At 39.3% G+C, this 15,971-nt stretch overlaps 1 protein-coding gene across 2 annotated transcripts in view; it reads right to left on the reverse strand.

The window, feature by feature from the left end:
• The window catches only part of ATAD2 (ATPase family, AAA domain containing 2), a 34,026-nt gene that overhangs the window by 10,399 nt on the left and 7,656 nt on the right, over positions 1–15,971 (reverse strand). Inside the window, exons 4-18 of one of the 2 annotated variants that reach the window (XM_418453.8) lie at positions 15,818–15,953; positions 14,825–14,924; positions 13,493–13,571; positions 12,478–12,588; positions 11,562–11,613; positions 10,486–10,617; positions 9,490–9,598; positions 9,170–9,285; positions 8,021–8,195; positions 7,293–7,381; positions 6,284–6,443; positions 4,176–4,266; positions 3,567–3,881; positions 2,479–2,605; positions 1,120–1,303 (exon numbers count right to left, since the gene is read on the reverse strand). In XM_418453.8, the coding sequence (XP_418453.5) occupies positions 1,120–1,303; positions 2,479–2,605; positions 3,567–3,881; positions 4,176–4,266; positions 6,284–6,443; positions 7,293–7,381; positions 8,021–8,195; positions 9,170–9,285; positions 9,490–9,598; positions 10,486–10,617; positions 11,562–11,613; positions 12,478–12,588; positions 13,493–13,571; positions 14,825–14,924; positions 15,818–15,953 (1,976 nt within the window). The remainder of the gene's footprint in view (positions 1–1,119; positions 1,304–2,478; positions 2,606–3,566; positions 3,882–4,175; positions 4,267–6,283; positions 6,444–7,292; positions 7,382–8,020; positions 8,196–9,169; positions 9,286–9,489; positions 9,599–10,485; positions 10,618–11,561; positions 11,614–12,477; positions 12,589–13,492; positions 13,572–14,824; positions 14,925–15,817; positions 15,954–15,971) is intronic. The other variant, XM_004940026.5, reaches the window with a different exon arrangement.

The raw sequence follows: 15,971 nt of genomic DNA on the forward strand, positions 1-15,971 counted from the left end.
AGAATCCTGGTTTTAATTCATATTTTCTGGTACGTTTTTATGAGGTAACCAGTGTTCAGCCTGAACTAATGGATCTATAACTCAGTCTCTCCTTAGCAAAGGGTTCAGCAGACCAGATAACGTGCTCTGGAAGTCCAACACGCCACTGCCCATCTATGGCACGTCACACAAGAGGACGTGCATCTACCTATCTAGATTGATCTAGATAATTCCGTGACAACACGGCAAGTGTCCTTTCACATGACACATTTCTCTGTGTGCTCTTTCAGGTTATCAGTGTTCAGAGAGCTCCAGCTGCAAGATGGGAAGTGTATATCCAGGCAGGGACTGATACTATAGTTCTATGGCCACAAACACAGCCATCACATTAACAAAAAAGGAAATGCTTTGTGTGACAAAGGAGTAACCACTTAAGTATCATGCCTGTCCTTACTTGTACTGCTCTCAAATGCTTCTAATACAGATCAGAATGTTTTAACATAGTGACTCCCAACAACAGAACAGATTTTCTGCCTGAAAGAAGCAGCAAAATGGCCCTAGATCTGTTTATTTCTTCTATTTAAGAAAACCTCACCACTGAACAAATTAAGTGTTCTGACTTTTAATGCATTTTCTGCATGTATTGCAGCAGCACAAAATGTATAAAACGCAAGTAACAAAAAAACAAAACTATCAACAAAAAACCCAAACACTTCCCTGAAACGTTGGTTGCCTTATAAATATAGCAAAAAAAACCAAACAAAAAAACACAGAACTGCAGAATATGCAGTCTGATGCAGAGCCATCTACTGGGAGCACAGAGTCTTAGAAGGTAATGAAAACCGCTTTCTGAATCCTACTGGGATGAGAAGGATTTCTTGCCACAAAGAGAGGCTTATTAGCAGCATCTTTCAGGTTCCTGAATTGCACCCTTACTGTTAAGTTTGCAATTGAAAATATGGCCATGTACAACCATCCCTATTGTTTAGGAATAGATCAAAAAGAAAGATGAGTTTTCAGACATAAACAGAACAATAAGGCCATTGCCACTAGCAAGGAATTTTGCTTGTCTTGCAACTCAATTGACTGTTTACATTTAAATCAATGAGATTGTGAGATTAAAGACTAAAAAAAAGATACCTGTGCACATGTCTCTTCAGGTGATGACATGCTAACAAATAAAACTGACATGTCCAGAGTATGAACTGGAAACATTTCCAGAGCATGCAAAACAGCAGGTGCCAAGTGAGATGCCTGGCCATATCCTGTCTTTCCTACTAATAGCAAGTGTGGTCTGCAGGATGTAGGCTGCCAGTAAGCTTTCCTAGAAAAAGAATCATAAAAATAAATAAATAAAGTGATAAATAGACACACACGTTCAAAGTATTTTTCTTCTATATACATATATATTTATTATACTCTTCATATTCCACCAAGTCAAGTTCTGTGACCAGGAAGTGTTCACACTCATGTTCAAAACTCATGTTCTTACAAACTGATTGCATACTGCTTCCTGAAAATTCCTGCCAATCCCAGTCATGCCTGCTACTCATCTGGCTGGTTTAAGTAATGGCTCCTAAATTGTACGTGGAGACTGTCCAGCTAAATACACACAGGACAACTGGCTAGTTACCTGAGATGGGGGAAGTACAGCAACTTTCAGCACACACCAGTCTGGATGTCATTGCCACCCAGACACTAATCTTCAGCAGGGCTCAAGTTCAAGTAACTGAGTTATCACTACATCTGTCAAATTTAGCTGACATGGCCATAATTACTGGAGAAGGTAGGAAGAAAGGAGCAGAGCAACGCTGCTAGAAAAGAATAGGTGTGAACACTGAAATACAATGGCTATATCTAAAGAAGCACAGAGTTGGATTGCTTAAATTACAGCAGTATATTACATACAAATAAGATATTTCTTTACCTATAGGGCAGAAAATTTTCTGGACGCTAATAGAATTGAAAAACAAGTTTGATTTGGCTGCAATAACATAATCTAACTTCTCAGCTATAGGCTTACTTGACTTCCATGTGAGAATATCAAAAGATTAACAGAAGTTAGTGGCTGAATGGTAACAAAGACAGTTTGAGTTCCTGCTACATAATTTGCTACTGGTTTAACAATCCTGGAGAACAGACAGGCAAAAGATGGCTACACAAATCCATACAGGCTTTTTACGCTGAAATGATAGACTGCAGAGTTGTGTGGTTTTGAGTACTTTGAAAAATGCTATGGAGTAAATTAACACATTATAGTAGCCTGAGGATCACCTGGCCTAGGTAAAGAAGGCTGAGTTTTTCAGTTTTGAATTTGATCAGTTCTAGCAATGCACTTCATTAGAAATTCAGTACCTTCATGCTTACTTCTTGCAAATATCTGTCACCCCCTCAACGCACACATTTTATTCTACTTCAACATCTACCACCCCTCACATTTATAACAGCCAAAACTGCTTAAAAAAATAGAATTTAAATGTAATTGGGACAGACATTTACCTACTAAAATTGAGGAATTTTTCCTGTGGTCTACAGATCACTTTATCTGTTACATTCTCTTCAAAGATTGAGGGTGATTCATCACTTCTGTCAATTGTATCATCTTTTAAGATAGGATTTAAACTGCCTGAAAGACAAAAGAGGCTTGTTATTTTTTCCTGAATAGTCTGTACCTCTTTCTCTTGCTCTTCAGCTTCAAAATCAGTGTCAAAACCCCTTCTTCAGGTCACATGCTGACTGCTATTTCCTAGAGATCATCCCACTACACATCTACAGAGGCTGCACATCTCTGCAGTGCTGCTCCCTTAAGATCCGCAATGCGTATAAGGTATGTTTCTCTGTTGTTCATTCTTTTCCCCGTAGAATAAATGTAATTAGGAACAATTTATGAAGTTCTTAAATAGCTAAACAAAAATAAAAAATAAAAATAAAAAAATCCAACAAGGCCATTGCTTCCTGGAGCAGGTTCCCACAATGGAAGCATGGAGGTTAAGGATGTGGTGGCTAGACTGCCTGGTCTAGGACTACTGAATCATGACAGTGACAAACCCATCTCCTAAATTAAGGATCCTTAAAGATCACTGAAGGAGAAGATAATGGAAGAAAGGCAACAGAAGGGCAGGGCAATTACCAAACCCCTACCCTTTTCTGCTTCTATTTTACCAATGCAAGTGAAACTACCAGCTCTGCTGGGAGTAATACTAGTAGAAAACTCTCCAGAAATCAGCATGCAACTCTTCAGGGATCTCCATTAACCAGGACTGGAATGAGCCTTACACTTAAACCCCTCTGTCTGTCTCTACAAATGCTAAGTATGTTAGCAATTGTCAGAAACAGGATGCTTTAGTAGACAATGTGTAGGCCTCTCCTACGTATTGAGCTCTTTAGTACTTCCATCTCACATTTCACTTTAGAATCCAGAATAAACGCTAGGCATTATATTCCAGTTATTCCCACAAGAAAAGTGTGCACGTGCAAATAATAAAATTCTATCATCATCATGTCTGAAGTGTTTGCGTACACTGACTGCACAAACCAGAAGCTTTTGCTTTGGCAGAACCTTAAAGAAGTGGATCCTCTTGTCATACCTTGCTGCTGGTCCTTCTTCATTGCAAGCTCTGCATGAGGAAACACCCTTTGTAGGGCTTGTAAAATTCTTAAGAGCGTATTTCCTAGAAGTGGCTTCATAACAGGTGACAGTGCTCGGCCTGGGGAAGGCACAGCCCTCTGTGATGCTGGAACGGTCTTCTGCATAGCCATCACAAAATCTTTTGCTTTTATTTTAATAGAATTGACATCTAGTTGCAATTTCTCACTACTCAAGTAGATCTGAGGATAGCGTCGGCGGAGGGCACAGAGAGCAGCCTCAGCACACAAAGATTTTATATCAGCACCACAGTACCCTAAATAAACAAAGAATGAACTGTTACATCAGTTTCAGGCAAAACAGCTTCCTAATCGTGACTTTGTTTTAAGGGAAGATGCCCCAAACCCATTCAACATTCTGAGACAACAATGACAAAAACAACAAAAGGGATGTAGATGAAAGCAGCTAATTTTGACTGCTGCGAAGGCACGTCAGCTGCCTAATGGACTGGTTCTGCAGCAAAGCACAACAGCTTGGGTACTGCTGGGTACAAGCTAAGATTCCTTAGAACTTGGTCACAGTCACTAATCCATTTTGTTTTCAGCCTTACCAACGCATTCTGTAGCGAGCTCATCTATAAATGTGTCCAACAGCTTGGGGGTCCAGTCACGGGTATGAATCTTGAAAATTTCTTTCCTGGCCTGGAAACAAGAATTTGTTGCATTTTATTTTGCCCTATGTTTTTCCTAAAAAAAGCAAGAACAAAACAAACAACTCTTCCTCCAAAAACCTTCAAAATACTGCAAACAGTTTACTTATCTGCTAAACATTTGGTGAGGTTGACATGATAGAGGGAAGGGATGCCATCCACAGGGACCTCAACAGGCTTGAAAGGTGGGCCTATGCCAACCTCATGAAGTTCAAGAAGGCCAAGTGCAAGGTTCTGCACCTGGGTTGGGGCATTCCCAAGCACAAATACAGGCTGGGCGAAGAATGGCTTGAGAGCGGCCCTGAGGAGAAGGACGCGGGAGTGTTTGTTGATGAAAGACTCAACATAAGCTGGCAATGTGCACATGCAGCCCAGAAGGCCATCCATATACTGGGTTGCATCAAGAGAAGTGTGACCAGCAGGTTGAGGGATGTGATTCTGCCCCTCTGCTCTGCTCTTGTGAGACCCCACCGGGAGTACTGTATCCAGTTCTGGGACCCCCAACACAAGAAAAATATGGAGGTGTTGGAGCAGGTCCAGAGGGCCACAAAGATGACCAGAGGGCTGGAGCATCTCCTCTACAAGGACAGGCTGACAGAACTGGGGTTTTTCAGCCTAGAGAAGAGAAGGCTCCAAGGAGACCTTATAGTGGCCTTCCAGTACCCAAAGAAGGCCTACAGGAAAGCTGGGGAGAGACTTTTTATAAGGAGAAGTAGTGACAAGACAAGGGAAAATGGATTTAAACTGGAAGAGGGTAGATTTAGACTAGATATTAGGATGAAATTCTTCACTGTGAGGGTGGTGAGACACTGGAACAGGTTGCCCAGTGAGGTTGTGGATGCTCCCTCCCTGGAGATGTTTAATACCAGGCTGGATGAGGTTTTGAGCAGCCTGGTCTCGAGGGAGGTGTCCCTGCCTATAGCAGGGGGTTGGAACTAGATGATCTTAAAAGATCTCTCCCAACCCAATCCATTCTATGATTTTATAGTTCATTTAATAAGTTCATTTTCAAGCAGGAAATCTAATAATTCTAAATTTGTTTTATCTTTTTCTGAGAATCTGCAATTAAACAAAGGGCAATTCTAGCTTACATGAAAAAGTAGGCTTCCAAAATATGTGACCTAATGATCTTCAACAAAAACATGTAGAAAAGAAAAATTATCATGAAAAGCATTTTCTTTCCCCTCCAAGAAACTTCTCTTAAATTTAGGAAAATTTCATGGTGACAGTTCCATTAGTTCACTGGACTTGCTTTCCTGTCAGTTCATTCAAGTAAAGTAGTTCTAGTGCTACTCTTCAAGCTGCTGCAATTTCTATAAAAAATAATTATGACTCAAACTATACACCGGTTTTAACCTTTGTTAACCACTGCCACTGAACTAGAAGCTTCACAAGCCCTTCCCCTCAGCAGTGCACTTCACACCTTCATCCAAGTCTCTGTTAATAAGAAGCAGTAAGAACGTCAGCTCCCACTCTCCAAATTACAGGCAGCTCCCAGGACCTCCAGACTCAGAACAATCAAATGAAGTACGCCCCCATCCACTCATAAGTGAAGTACTGAGACCAAGAGCACTCAAGGTGAAAATGCCCAAGCAGATTAAGTAATTAAGCAAACAAGAACAACTTTGGGAAAGATCTGACTAAGTTCCATCACCAGTTGTGATAAAAGTTTTTATACAAGCAAAAAGTAATTATTGAGGATGCACACCGCTTCTTACATCTTCAAGATGAGAGAACAGTAGTTTATAACCAATTCACATTTTCATTCCTTCTTAAACACACCAGTGACAAACAACATCCTGTCTTTCTTGACTAGTCACAGTGACACCAAAAATAATATAGGACGAGCTACTTGTTGACATCACCATCGTATATATTCAGTAGCAGATTTGCTCTGCACAGTATGAAATAGTGTCTCCAAACATCAGCCTTTCAACCAAGCTGAACAACTTTTTGCTATAAAATTGGTCTTTGTCACATTAGCATTAAGGTTGTATTTACTTTCTGACCTCTTTGTTCGGGAGGCCGAAGAGGAATTCTCGGTCAAAGCGTCCAGGTCTTCGTAACGCAGGATCAATGGAATCCAGTCGGTTGGTCGCACCAATTACAACAACCTCCCCTCTGCCATCTAACCCATCCATGAGTGCCAGAAGCGTTGATACGATGGAGCTAATAGAAAAGACACTATTTTTATTCACTGGTTCAATAAGTTTTGTTACAATCCACATGACTTAGTATTGTGTTCAGTTTTGGGCACCTCAATACAGAAAGGACACTGAGGTGCTGGAGCAGGTCCAAAGAAGGGCAACATGGCTTGTGAAAGGCTTAGAGAATATGTTCTATGAGAAGCAACTTAAAGAAACCAGGGCCATTTAGTCTGGGGAAGAGGAGGCTGAGGGGAGACCTTATTGCTCTTTTCAAATATCTGAACGGTGACTGCAGCGAGAGTGGGGTTGGTCTCTTCTCACTGCTGACAGGACAAGGGAAAATGGCCTCACATTGCGCCAGGGAAGGCTTACATTGGATATCAGGAAAAACTTATTTACAGAAAGGGTTGTTAAGCACTGGAATAGGCTCCCTAGGGAGGTGGTTGAGTCACCATCCCTGGATGTGTTTAAAAACCATTTGGATGTGGTGCTCAGGGACATGATTTAGCAGAGGGCTGTTAAGAGTTAGCATAGTGTGGTTAGGAGGAGATTGGACTTTATGATCTTGAAGGTCTTCTCCCACCTGAGCAATTCTTTGATTCTATGACTTTCCCAGCGAGTACTCAAAAAAAGACACACTTCTGTTGATGACATGCTCATCAGTGACTTATTTTAAGACAGACAAAAATAGGTAAGGTAACACAGGCCTTGTGCTAGTATTGGGCAAGTGAATTGTTTTCAACTGTTGTCTCAAATAATCTCAAATTTAGGAGCACCAAGTTTTTAGGATAAATTAACGTGTAATATAAAGTGGTGATCATCTCCCCTTCACTCCCAGCAGATTTCTATGTAGACACAGAAAACATAATACCTATGAATCTGATCTTGCTTGCTGGACCGGACAGGAGCAAGACCATCAATCTCGTCAAAGAAAATAATTGAAGGTCTCATCTGATATGCCTAGAGTGAAAAGCAGTAATATGGTAAAAGTAAACCAGCACTATTTAAAGAGAAAATACATGAAAGACATTATGGTTGGCAAGTCACTGAAACTAGATTTTTTATACTAACATCGGGGATCTCTACTTACTGACTCAGAGTATCTGACATAAGTAACAGAAAGCATCAGTCTATGTCAACCTACTGGTGACCAGGTAACAGGAAAGAAATCATACCAGTAGTTGTAACAGCTATTCAGCAGCCATAAAGTACAGTCAGAACTTAATTCAATTACAGGTTGTGGAAGCAAACCTCCTTTATGAATTTAAAAAACCCTGCTTTCAGACAATATCTGTTTCCATTTGATCTAAAGCCATCATCTCTTGCCTCCTGCAGTCTTCTCTGTGGCTGCTCTGGTGGGAGGCAATTTTTTTGCTTTCAAGTTTTTCTCATTTTGATTTTTCCCCATTTCAAGTCCTTGATCCAAAATATGGACCATGGAAAAGGCAAACACCGACATTCCCATTTCAGTGGGAAACAAACAAACAAACAACAACCCTAATAAAGTACCCCCCAAAAGAGGATGCTCTTAATAATGATAATCACAGAAAAATTACAGTTTCAGCTGGGAATAGAATATACTGCATATTTCAATCTTACCTGATCAAATAACAAATGAAGTTGCCTTTCAGATTCTCCCACCCACTTACTGAGGCAGTCTGCACCTTTTCTCATAAAAAAAGCCACTCTCCTGTTCCCTTGGCTACATTCATTAGCGAGGGCACGTGCAACCAGGGTCTTTCCAGTTCCTGGTGGACCATAGAATAGACACCCTCTGCAATAATAAACAATTCAGATAGGAAAAAAAAACATTGTGAAGAAAACCTATTACAGCCATCATCCCTAGAACAAACAACTCCTCTTACCTAACCAAAACATTTCATGTATAAGACAGCACAAATAGCTTAAGTTGGGTTAAGGTCCTAGCAGGTTGAAGTTTTGTATACCTACAAAATTTCTCAAGGCAGCAAAATAAATGAATAATGTAGATACCTCAGATATACAAAACCTCCAGAAGAGAGTGTACTGTCCCAAAAGGACTCTTGCAAAACTGCTAGCAGACAAACGGGTTATTAGAGCAAACTGGAGTCAAACAAGCAACTTTTGCCTAGAATGAGTGGTTAACGGATGAATCACCAGTTCATTCTTTAGCAGTACACTGCATACTCTCGCTTTCACAAAAGCATGGATTTGATAGCAAGACTTGTTAGTAAAGCACTTAATTCTCTCTTAAAAAGCTTTTAGTTACAGGGTTTAGCCTCCCAGACCATGTATTGCTGGTGAAAAATGAGCACAACAAACATTGCAACATTCTTGTTGTGAGTAACAAGCACTACAAGTGATACCTGAGGACCTCATAAAAGGTGAGAAAGAGAAGCGAGCTTCCAAGCAACAAATCACAGATGACTTCCATTAGATCTCTCCCTCCTTGCAAACTAATCAAGCCAACTTTTACATAAAACTCAAAACAAAAAACACCCCAACCCAACTTTATACTTCAAAAGTGTCCTGGTATTATATTCTCATTTTCAAACACCAGACAAGAAGTCTTTATGCATGACAAGGCATTGCTTACGTTTGGAACCTATATATACACACTTTGGACTCCATCCATTTTAAAGAAATTATTTTTTACTCTTACTAAAACAATCCCTCACTGTTGCCAAGAAGCAAGGAAACATATTGGTAACTCGTTTGAATATTCTCCTGAAAACAGCTGACTTGCAATGTATGGTTTTAATCAGTTACCTTGGAGGCTGAATTTTGAATCTCTCAAACACCTCTGGATAAAGCAGCGGAAAAACAACCATCTCTTTTAAAGCTGAAATGTGGTCAGAAAGACCACCCACAGCATCAAATCGCACCTGAAGATCAATGCAACAGAACACACATTGTTAAAGAAGTTAGCAACTTGGATGAAGGCGTCACCAGAAATTATACATCAGCAGAAAGGAAACATTCTGGGCTATTTCTGAAGTTGCTTGACAGAAAAACATCAACTGTAGTTGTAGATGGCCCATTACTGAAAGCCTCCACAAATGCTGACGCAGTGAATTAAAAGCACTTACCGAACTATCGATTTGCATTGGATCAACATCAGCCAGGCTTTTTCCAATTTTCATTCGATCCTTGCGAACTCCCTTCAGCTCATCCTCCTGAAAGTTCACTGGAAGACACCTGATTTCAATTAAGGAGAAGGAAAAAGATGCTTATTTCAGATGCAGCTAGAAGATTTGTTTTATGATGGCAAGTGAATGTAGAAGACTTATTCACATAAACTTCCTAAAGAGTTAATATTCTTTTGAAGTCATATACTTGTTAAGATCCATGAGTACAGAATAGAAACTGGTCACTCCCAGACATTCATCTGAGACAGCGGCTGTTTTTTTAAGCAAATCTCAGTATTTATGGATATCCATGCCAGCCAACATGGCACAGATCTGACTACAACTTTAGAACCAGTAACTCCATACGTAGAAACAATAAAACAGACCTTCATTTTTGTGATAAAAGAACCCCCCAAAATACAGTAACTGCTTGCAGAGATTTTTTGCTTCTACAATCAAAACAAAAAAATTACACTTATTTCAGTGTGGATTAACATTATGAAAGGCCTGCCATCACTGGTCATTCTCAAGTAGCTTGCGTATCAGAAAGCATACCAGTCCGAAAGACATCTAGCTGGAGACTTTTTCATGTGCATTCATTAAGATAGTTTTAATAAGGAACTAATGAAACCTTCGTCATTTCCTAGGTTCATCAAATTGTCAGTTATGGTGGCTTTCTCTCTGGACAAGCTACTGAAAATTACGGAAGTATGATTTTACTTAGGAAAAAAAACCAAAACAATGGTGTTCCTCCCTGTTCTCTTTTCACAATCAAACTGCTTATAAGTAATTAATTCCTAAAAATTTAAGATTCAAATGTTTGGTTACAATCATATGATTAAATACAATCGCAACTCAGTAACTATACAAGACTAAGAGGATAACTCTCCACAGTTCAGGAGATGCTATCTCTGCTCAAATAGATCCATCCCTCCTGTGTTCTCTAACTACAGCAACCTTCTTATAGTCCTGTTACGGCTGTGCATCCGACGCCTCTCAACGCTCTCCTCCTCATCAGATGAGGAGGACGAGGAAGGGGATGGTGAGGAAGATGACGTAGAATTAGCATTGTGGGCTGCACGTCTCAGTCTGCAAACATTTAAACAAAAGAGTTAAAAAACAAATAGAACTCTCTCAATATTTGATGTTACTTGTTATCTACCTCAGAACTCACTCTCCAAGATCCATTAACTTTAACATCTGATTTCAAAAGCACATTACATTATTTTCCTCAGAACAGCAGAACTAACTTTTTTTTTCCCCTTGGGAATGTAAAATATCTTACAAAGAAAGTTCATAAACAAATTGCTTATTTTGTCCAATCAACCTGACACACGTACTCATTTAGCTCTAATTATCCACTCTGTGAAACATGACCCCTTTTTGCTGATGTAAGTTAGGCTTCAAAAACTCTTCCTTCCCTGACCATCTATTTTCAGGAGTGCTGAACAAAATGCTCCTAGTGTGCCTATCAACAGCATTCTCCGTGCTTTAATTGCTTACAAAATCTAAGAAGTCTTCATCATTACTATTGCAATTTATCATTTCATGAAGAATTTTTCTTGTTGAAGGTTAGTTTCATACAGAAACATTAAGTGATTTCAATAAGAAACTAGAATCAGTAGTTGAGTGATTAAAAAAATTCATTAGACTTAGAGGGAAAGGCTTTACAAAAGAGTTTGTAGAATTTATCTTCAACAAAATAATTTCAAGATTAAATAGTCTGATTAAGATTTTAGAGGGAAATTCTGGTTTCAGTGTCAGAACAAAAGAATTTCAATCACACAATCTCAGGCATGGCCTCCATAACCATCATATCAGTGACCCACAAATACCGTATTTCTAAAAATCCAGGGTGTACCCACCTCCTCCTATTCAAAGATCTGTTTTCTTTATAGGCTCAGATTACCACAGTGAAAAATCATAAAGTTACCCATTAACCACCACCAAACTAAAATCTCTTTAAAGCTGATAGAGCAACAGGACTGAAAACACTACAGATAAATAAAAATTACCACTAGCCATGCACCAACCTGCTAGGCCGTTTCCTTGGGCTGGGAAAAAGTATCTTGCGTCGTCTCGGTCCTGTTGAAAACAAGGAATTTAGAAAAATGATAGTAACATATTTGAGAGAGTAAAATAGGAAAAGATTCAGAAAATGTCGTGTGTTTCATCCATTTCTAATTCCAGAGGAAATTTCAAGTGTTTTTGTTTTGTTTTTCCATCAGTGCACAGCAGAAATGCAAACACATACCTGCCTTTAAGGAGATTTGGAAACCACTGGAGCAAGACTATCAAGCCTGCTTAACTATAGTGAGGCTGGTGAGGCACTGGAAAAAGGTCGCCCAGAGTGCACACCAGTGGTTGGTGCCCCATCCCTGGAGACTTTCAAGGCAAGGCTGAATCAGGCCCTGGGCAACCTGATCTAGCTGTGCATGTCCCTGTTCATTGCAGGGGAGCTGGACTAGATGACCTTTAAAGGTCCCTTCCAACTCTAAGGATGATTACTGTTACTTCAAGGACAGTTGGGTCTTCTTTGATTTTTAGTTATCTTCTTTATTGCCCTAACTTAAAATCAGAAAGTTCTCAGATGAAAAGAAGGAAATTTGCTCTGCAAACTGATGGAACAAATAGTACATTGAAGGAGAAATGGTAACATAAAACTCTAAACCGCATATCAAGGAAGCGCCAGGAGAACAAAGCAGGAATTCTGAAGTCACACTGTAGCAGTTAGCAATAGCACTGCAAATGCACTACAGCAAAGCAAATGAAAAAGATCAGCAAGCAAGCCTTGGCATAAAAATGTGCACAGGACACACGCATCTGACAACACCAGAATTTACTTGCAGAATGAAGGTATAGTATTAAGTGGAGCTACATGTAACTAGATGTCTACTTCACTTCTGCACAAGAAATAAACTCTTAAAAGAAACAGTGCACATAACCTACTTTCCAAAGGAGCTTGGTAGGGCACAACAGTTTTCCTCTGTCGGAGGTCATAACGCTTTTGATTATCTTCAACATCATCATCTTCTTTACCCTCAATTTCTTCTGATGACGCTAGTATACCATAGTGTGATATTAAATTGTTAGGTATTGTTGCAAATGGTCCTAAAGCCAACACACGCTACACAGGTGCCTGTAGGTTTTACTGTTACCATCACCTAAATAACACAGCAGACCTGGAAAACCTTAAGACAAATTCATGCAACACATTTCAGAAATTCCTAATCCAAGCAGACAATACAGACATTGTTCCGTCCTTTCGGAAACTGTTGAGTGACTTGTCATCGTACTGTTTAATAACAAAATTATGTCACCTTGCTTAGCTAAAATACAGCTCCTATGAAAATAGTCATCTCAGAAAGTCATTACTTGTTATTTCGATCAAGTGTTTCCTGACAAAAAGCTTCAATATCCTACAATGGTAAGAATAAGCATAACAATGTAGCTCCCAAGTTCTAGCTGTGCTCAGGCCCAGCCATCGTTCATCTGGAATCCTTCACTTGGTTTCCTCCCTGCCAATGCACACCCCTGAACTCTTCTGAGCTTCTGATGCAAAGTGGCAAAACTTGGGTTCTGTCTCCACTCTTTTCCACTTAGAAAGTTCCCACACATATCACCAAACTTACTGCCTTCATCACAACTTTCCTCTTAAAAACTTCAAGTTTTCCCAGCATTTCCAAGTTAACATGGTCCTTTGTGACAACCTCATTCATCTCATTTCACACTGAGTAAGCTCCTTATTACAGGGCCCAAAAGCAGCTTCCATAGACTTTCTCCTAAAGACAAAAACAGGTAACACCAAGGTCTGCACAGTTGATCTTCACACTTGGGAGGAGCTTCTCATACACATCTGGCAGCCTACTTTACTTCCTGAAAATTCTTTCTGTGCTGCTCAAAACCATGAAAAATGAGGCTTTTGGCTAGAAAATAGTAGAGAAAAAATGAAAACACAACTAACCTTCAAGCTCCTGTTGATTGTCAGGTTCATCACTTCCTTCAATTTCTTTCTTTTCGCAGGAATACATATCAAGGTTTTCCTAATGAAAAGCAACAAGAAAGATCAGTCACAAAGGTGCAGAAAATCTGACATACGTGTGCCTGCTGCCTACACAGTAACATTATCAGAGGACCCCCTATACACACAAAAATACATTAACACACAGGAGGAGAGAACAGGATCATGATTATGGCATCTACAGTTTGAAACAAGAATTTCTGCACTACGCCAGGGCATACTTGTAGAGGTTAAACACTTACCCAGATACACAACTGCATGTATTAGTTAATAACCCAACAGCATGGCAGAATCAAGGAAAAAGAAACACCTTTCTAGCAATGGTAAGAAAGGACACCAAAAAAACCTCCCAAACAACTCATAGAGGCAGGAGAGAGATGCTGCATCAGGTACTGCAGACAACTCTGTTTGCATTTCACGTTCCTAAGCAACATGCGCTAGGTGTTCCGCCTTGAGGAGGGGGATTGGAACAGGTGACCTCCATAGGTCCTTTCCAACCTCAACCATTTGGTAACTTGAGGGAAATAAAAGGGAATTCAGATCTAAACAAAAAAAAAAAAACTCCAAAGACAAATTTAAAACATCTTAATAGTCTACGTGCCTATAATCCAAACGCACAGTAGACATTTGTAATTTAATAGAGAAAAAATAAGAGTAAATACGGCATCCAGTTTTGACAGTGTTGAATTTAAAGGGCTTCAAGTTCCTGAGAAGAAACACAGGAAACCATACGTTGCCTTTTCTGAAATTTGCCAACTGTAAGTGTCCTTGAACACGATGAGAAAGAAGATTAAGGAACGAAGGAAAAATGGCTAAGTTATACAAACAGGATGGAAAGCATGAGGTAATCTTTGTGTCTTCAGTCCTCAATCAGAACTTTTAATCAGACTTGGAGTGAAAATTCAAGTCCTGAAGTGGACTTTGTTTGACCGGATCTTGTTTTGAATGGATTTTTAAATCCATTCCAAAACTGTAATCCAGTTCAGAAACTGTAGTATAAGACATGTATTTTAGCAGCTCAGCGTTATTTCACATCTTCTGCAGAAGGTATTTCTTCCACTCTTAGAGGACATCTGTAGAACAACTCTATCAAAAGGACATTAAGTTCTGATTAGAGAGCAAAAATGCAGTGTTTCTGAAAATGTGTGTTATTCTTGACCAGCAGTAAATTCTTAGGAAGAAACTTATTTCAGCTAAATTAAAATTACTACTAAATTACTTGCCTATGCAAAATATTCAACTCATGTAAAAATGATAAAATAAATGAGTATTTACTTTAGCTTTGTTGAACACCCCAAAGTCTTCCAAGCCCTTTTTATGGCGTCTGCGCATCTTCTCCATGTCATCCATTTTTTGCAACACCGCTTCTGCAGTGCTAAGACAAAGAGTTGACATGTAAGAGCGAAGGTAGGCAAGTAAGCAAAAACAGAACACATCTGCAGGACAACATCTTAATATGGCATGCACAAATCAGAAGTCATTGACATCCAGCCGAATTTTTAAACATTAACAAAGAATGATATCAAATGCTTATTTATTTATTTTACACGGATTGAAGAGCAAACATTTGAGGATGTGCCAACATGCACTATTTTCAGATCTATTTTCCCTCTTGCTGAGCACAATTAAAAACATGCATATGAATGCAGGAGGAAAGTAAGAATTCTGAAGATCATAGCAGGACCATTATAAAGAAATTATGGTAGTTTTTAACAGTGCTCAAGCTGCTCTGCATGGTAGCATTAAGTCATCTTTACTTAACTGACATGAGCTGTTTATTTTTCCTCTAACTCTAATCTATGTTTCTTGTTTTTCCATAATTATACGTGCTGGAAAAATAATCCCTGCTGCTGCCACATTTTGCAAATCTTTTAGAAAACAGTGCCAATTCGAGCTTCAAAATGAGAGGAAAGTCACAGCTAGAAATGCAGAGCTACTACAGTATTTCACTTTGGCTGCATCAAAATTTTCTCAGTATCTTTTGTTAGCACAGAATTGAAAGTTCACTAGAAATGAAGACATCTGATACTAAGAAAACTATTGGAAACAGTATGTTAAATCTAAGGAAAACCACAATGTAAAGCTATCATTTTGGGTCAGAAACCCACAGAACCCACATACAAAAGATGCTAAGAGCATGAAGATTCCTCATCCAATACCTCTCTCTGTTGAGAAGAGAAAGACAAAGTCCATAGGCAATATCGTGTCATAGCACGAAGGCTTGCTAATAGAACTCATTTAGTAGGTTAGCAAGCAAAGAACACTTACTTTGTTATAAGTGCATCAAAAAGAACAGACTGATTCGTAGTAGTATAACGGCTTCGTCGGACTTCCAAATCCCCATTTTCTTCATGGACTTGTTTTGCAGCTTTTGCATCAGCTCTGGTTTTCAGTGTCCTTGTGACTGAAATACAGTAAATAT

Source organism: Gallus gallus, chromosome 2, assembly GCF_016699485.2.
Source record: "Gallus gallus isolate bGalGal1 chromosome 2, bGalGal1.mat.broiler.GRCg7b, whole genome shotgun sequence".
Classification (NCBI taxonomy): domain Eukaryota; kingdom Metazoa; phylum Chordata; class Aves; order Galliformes; family Phasianidae; genus Gallus; species Gallus gallus.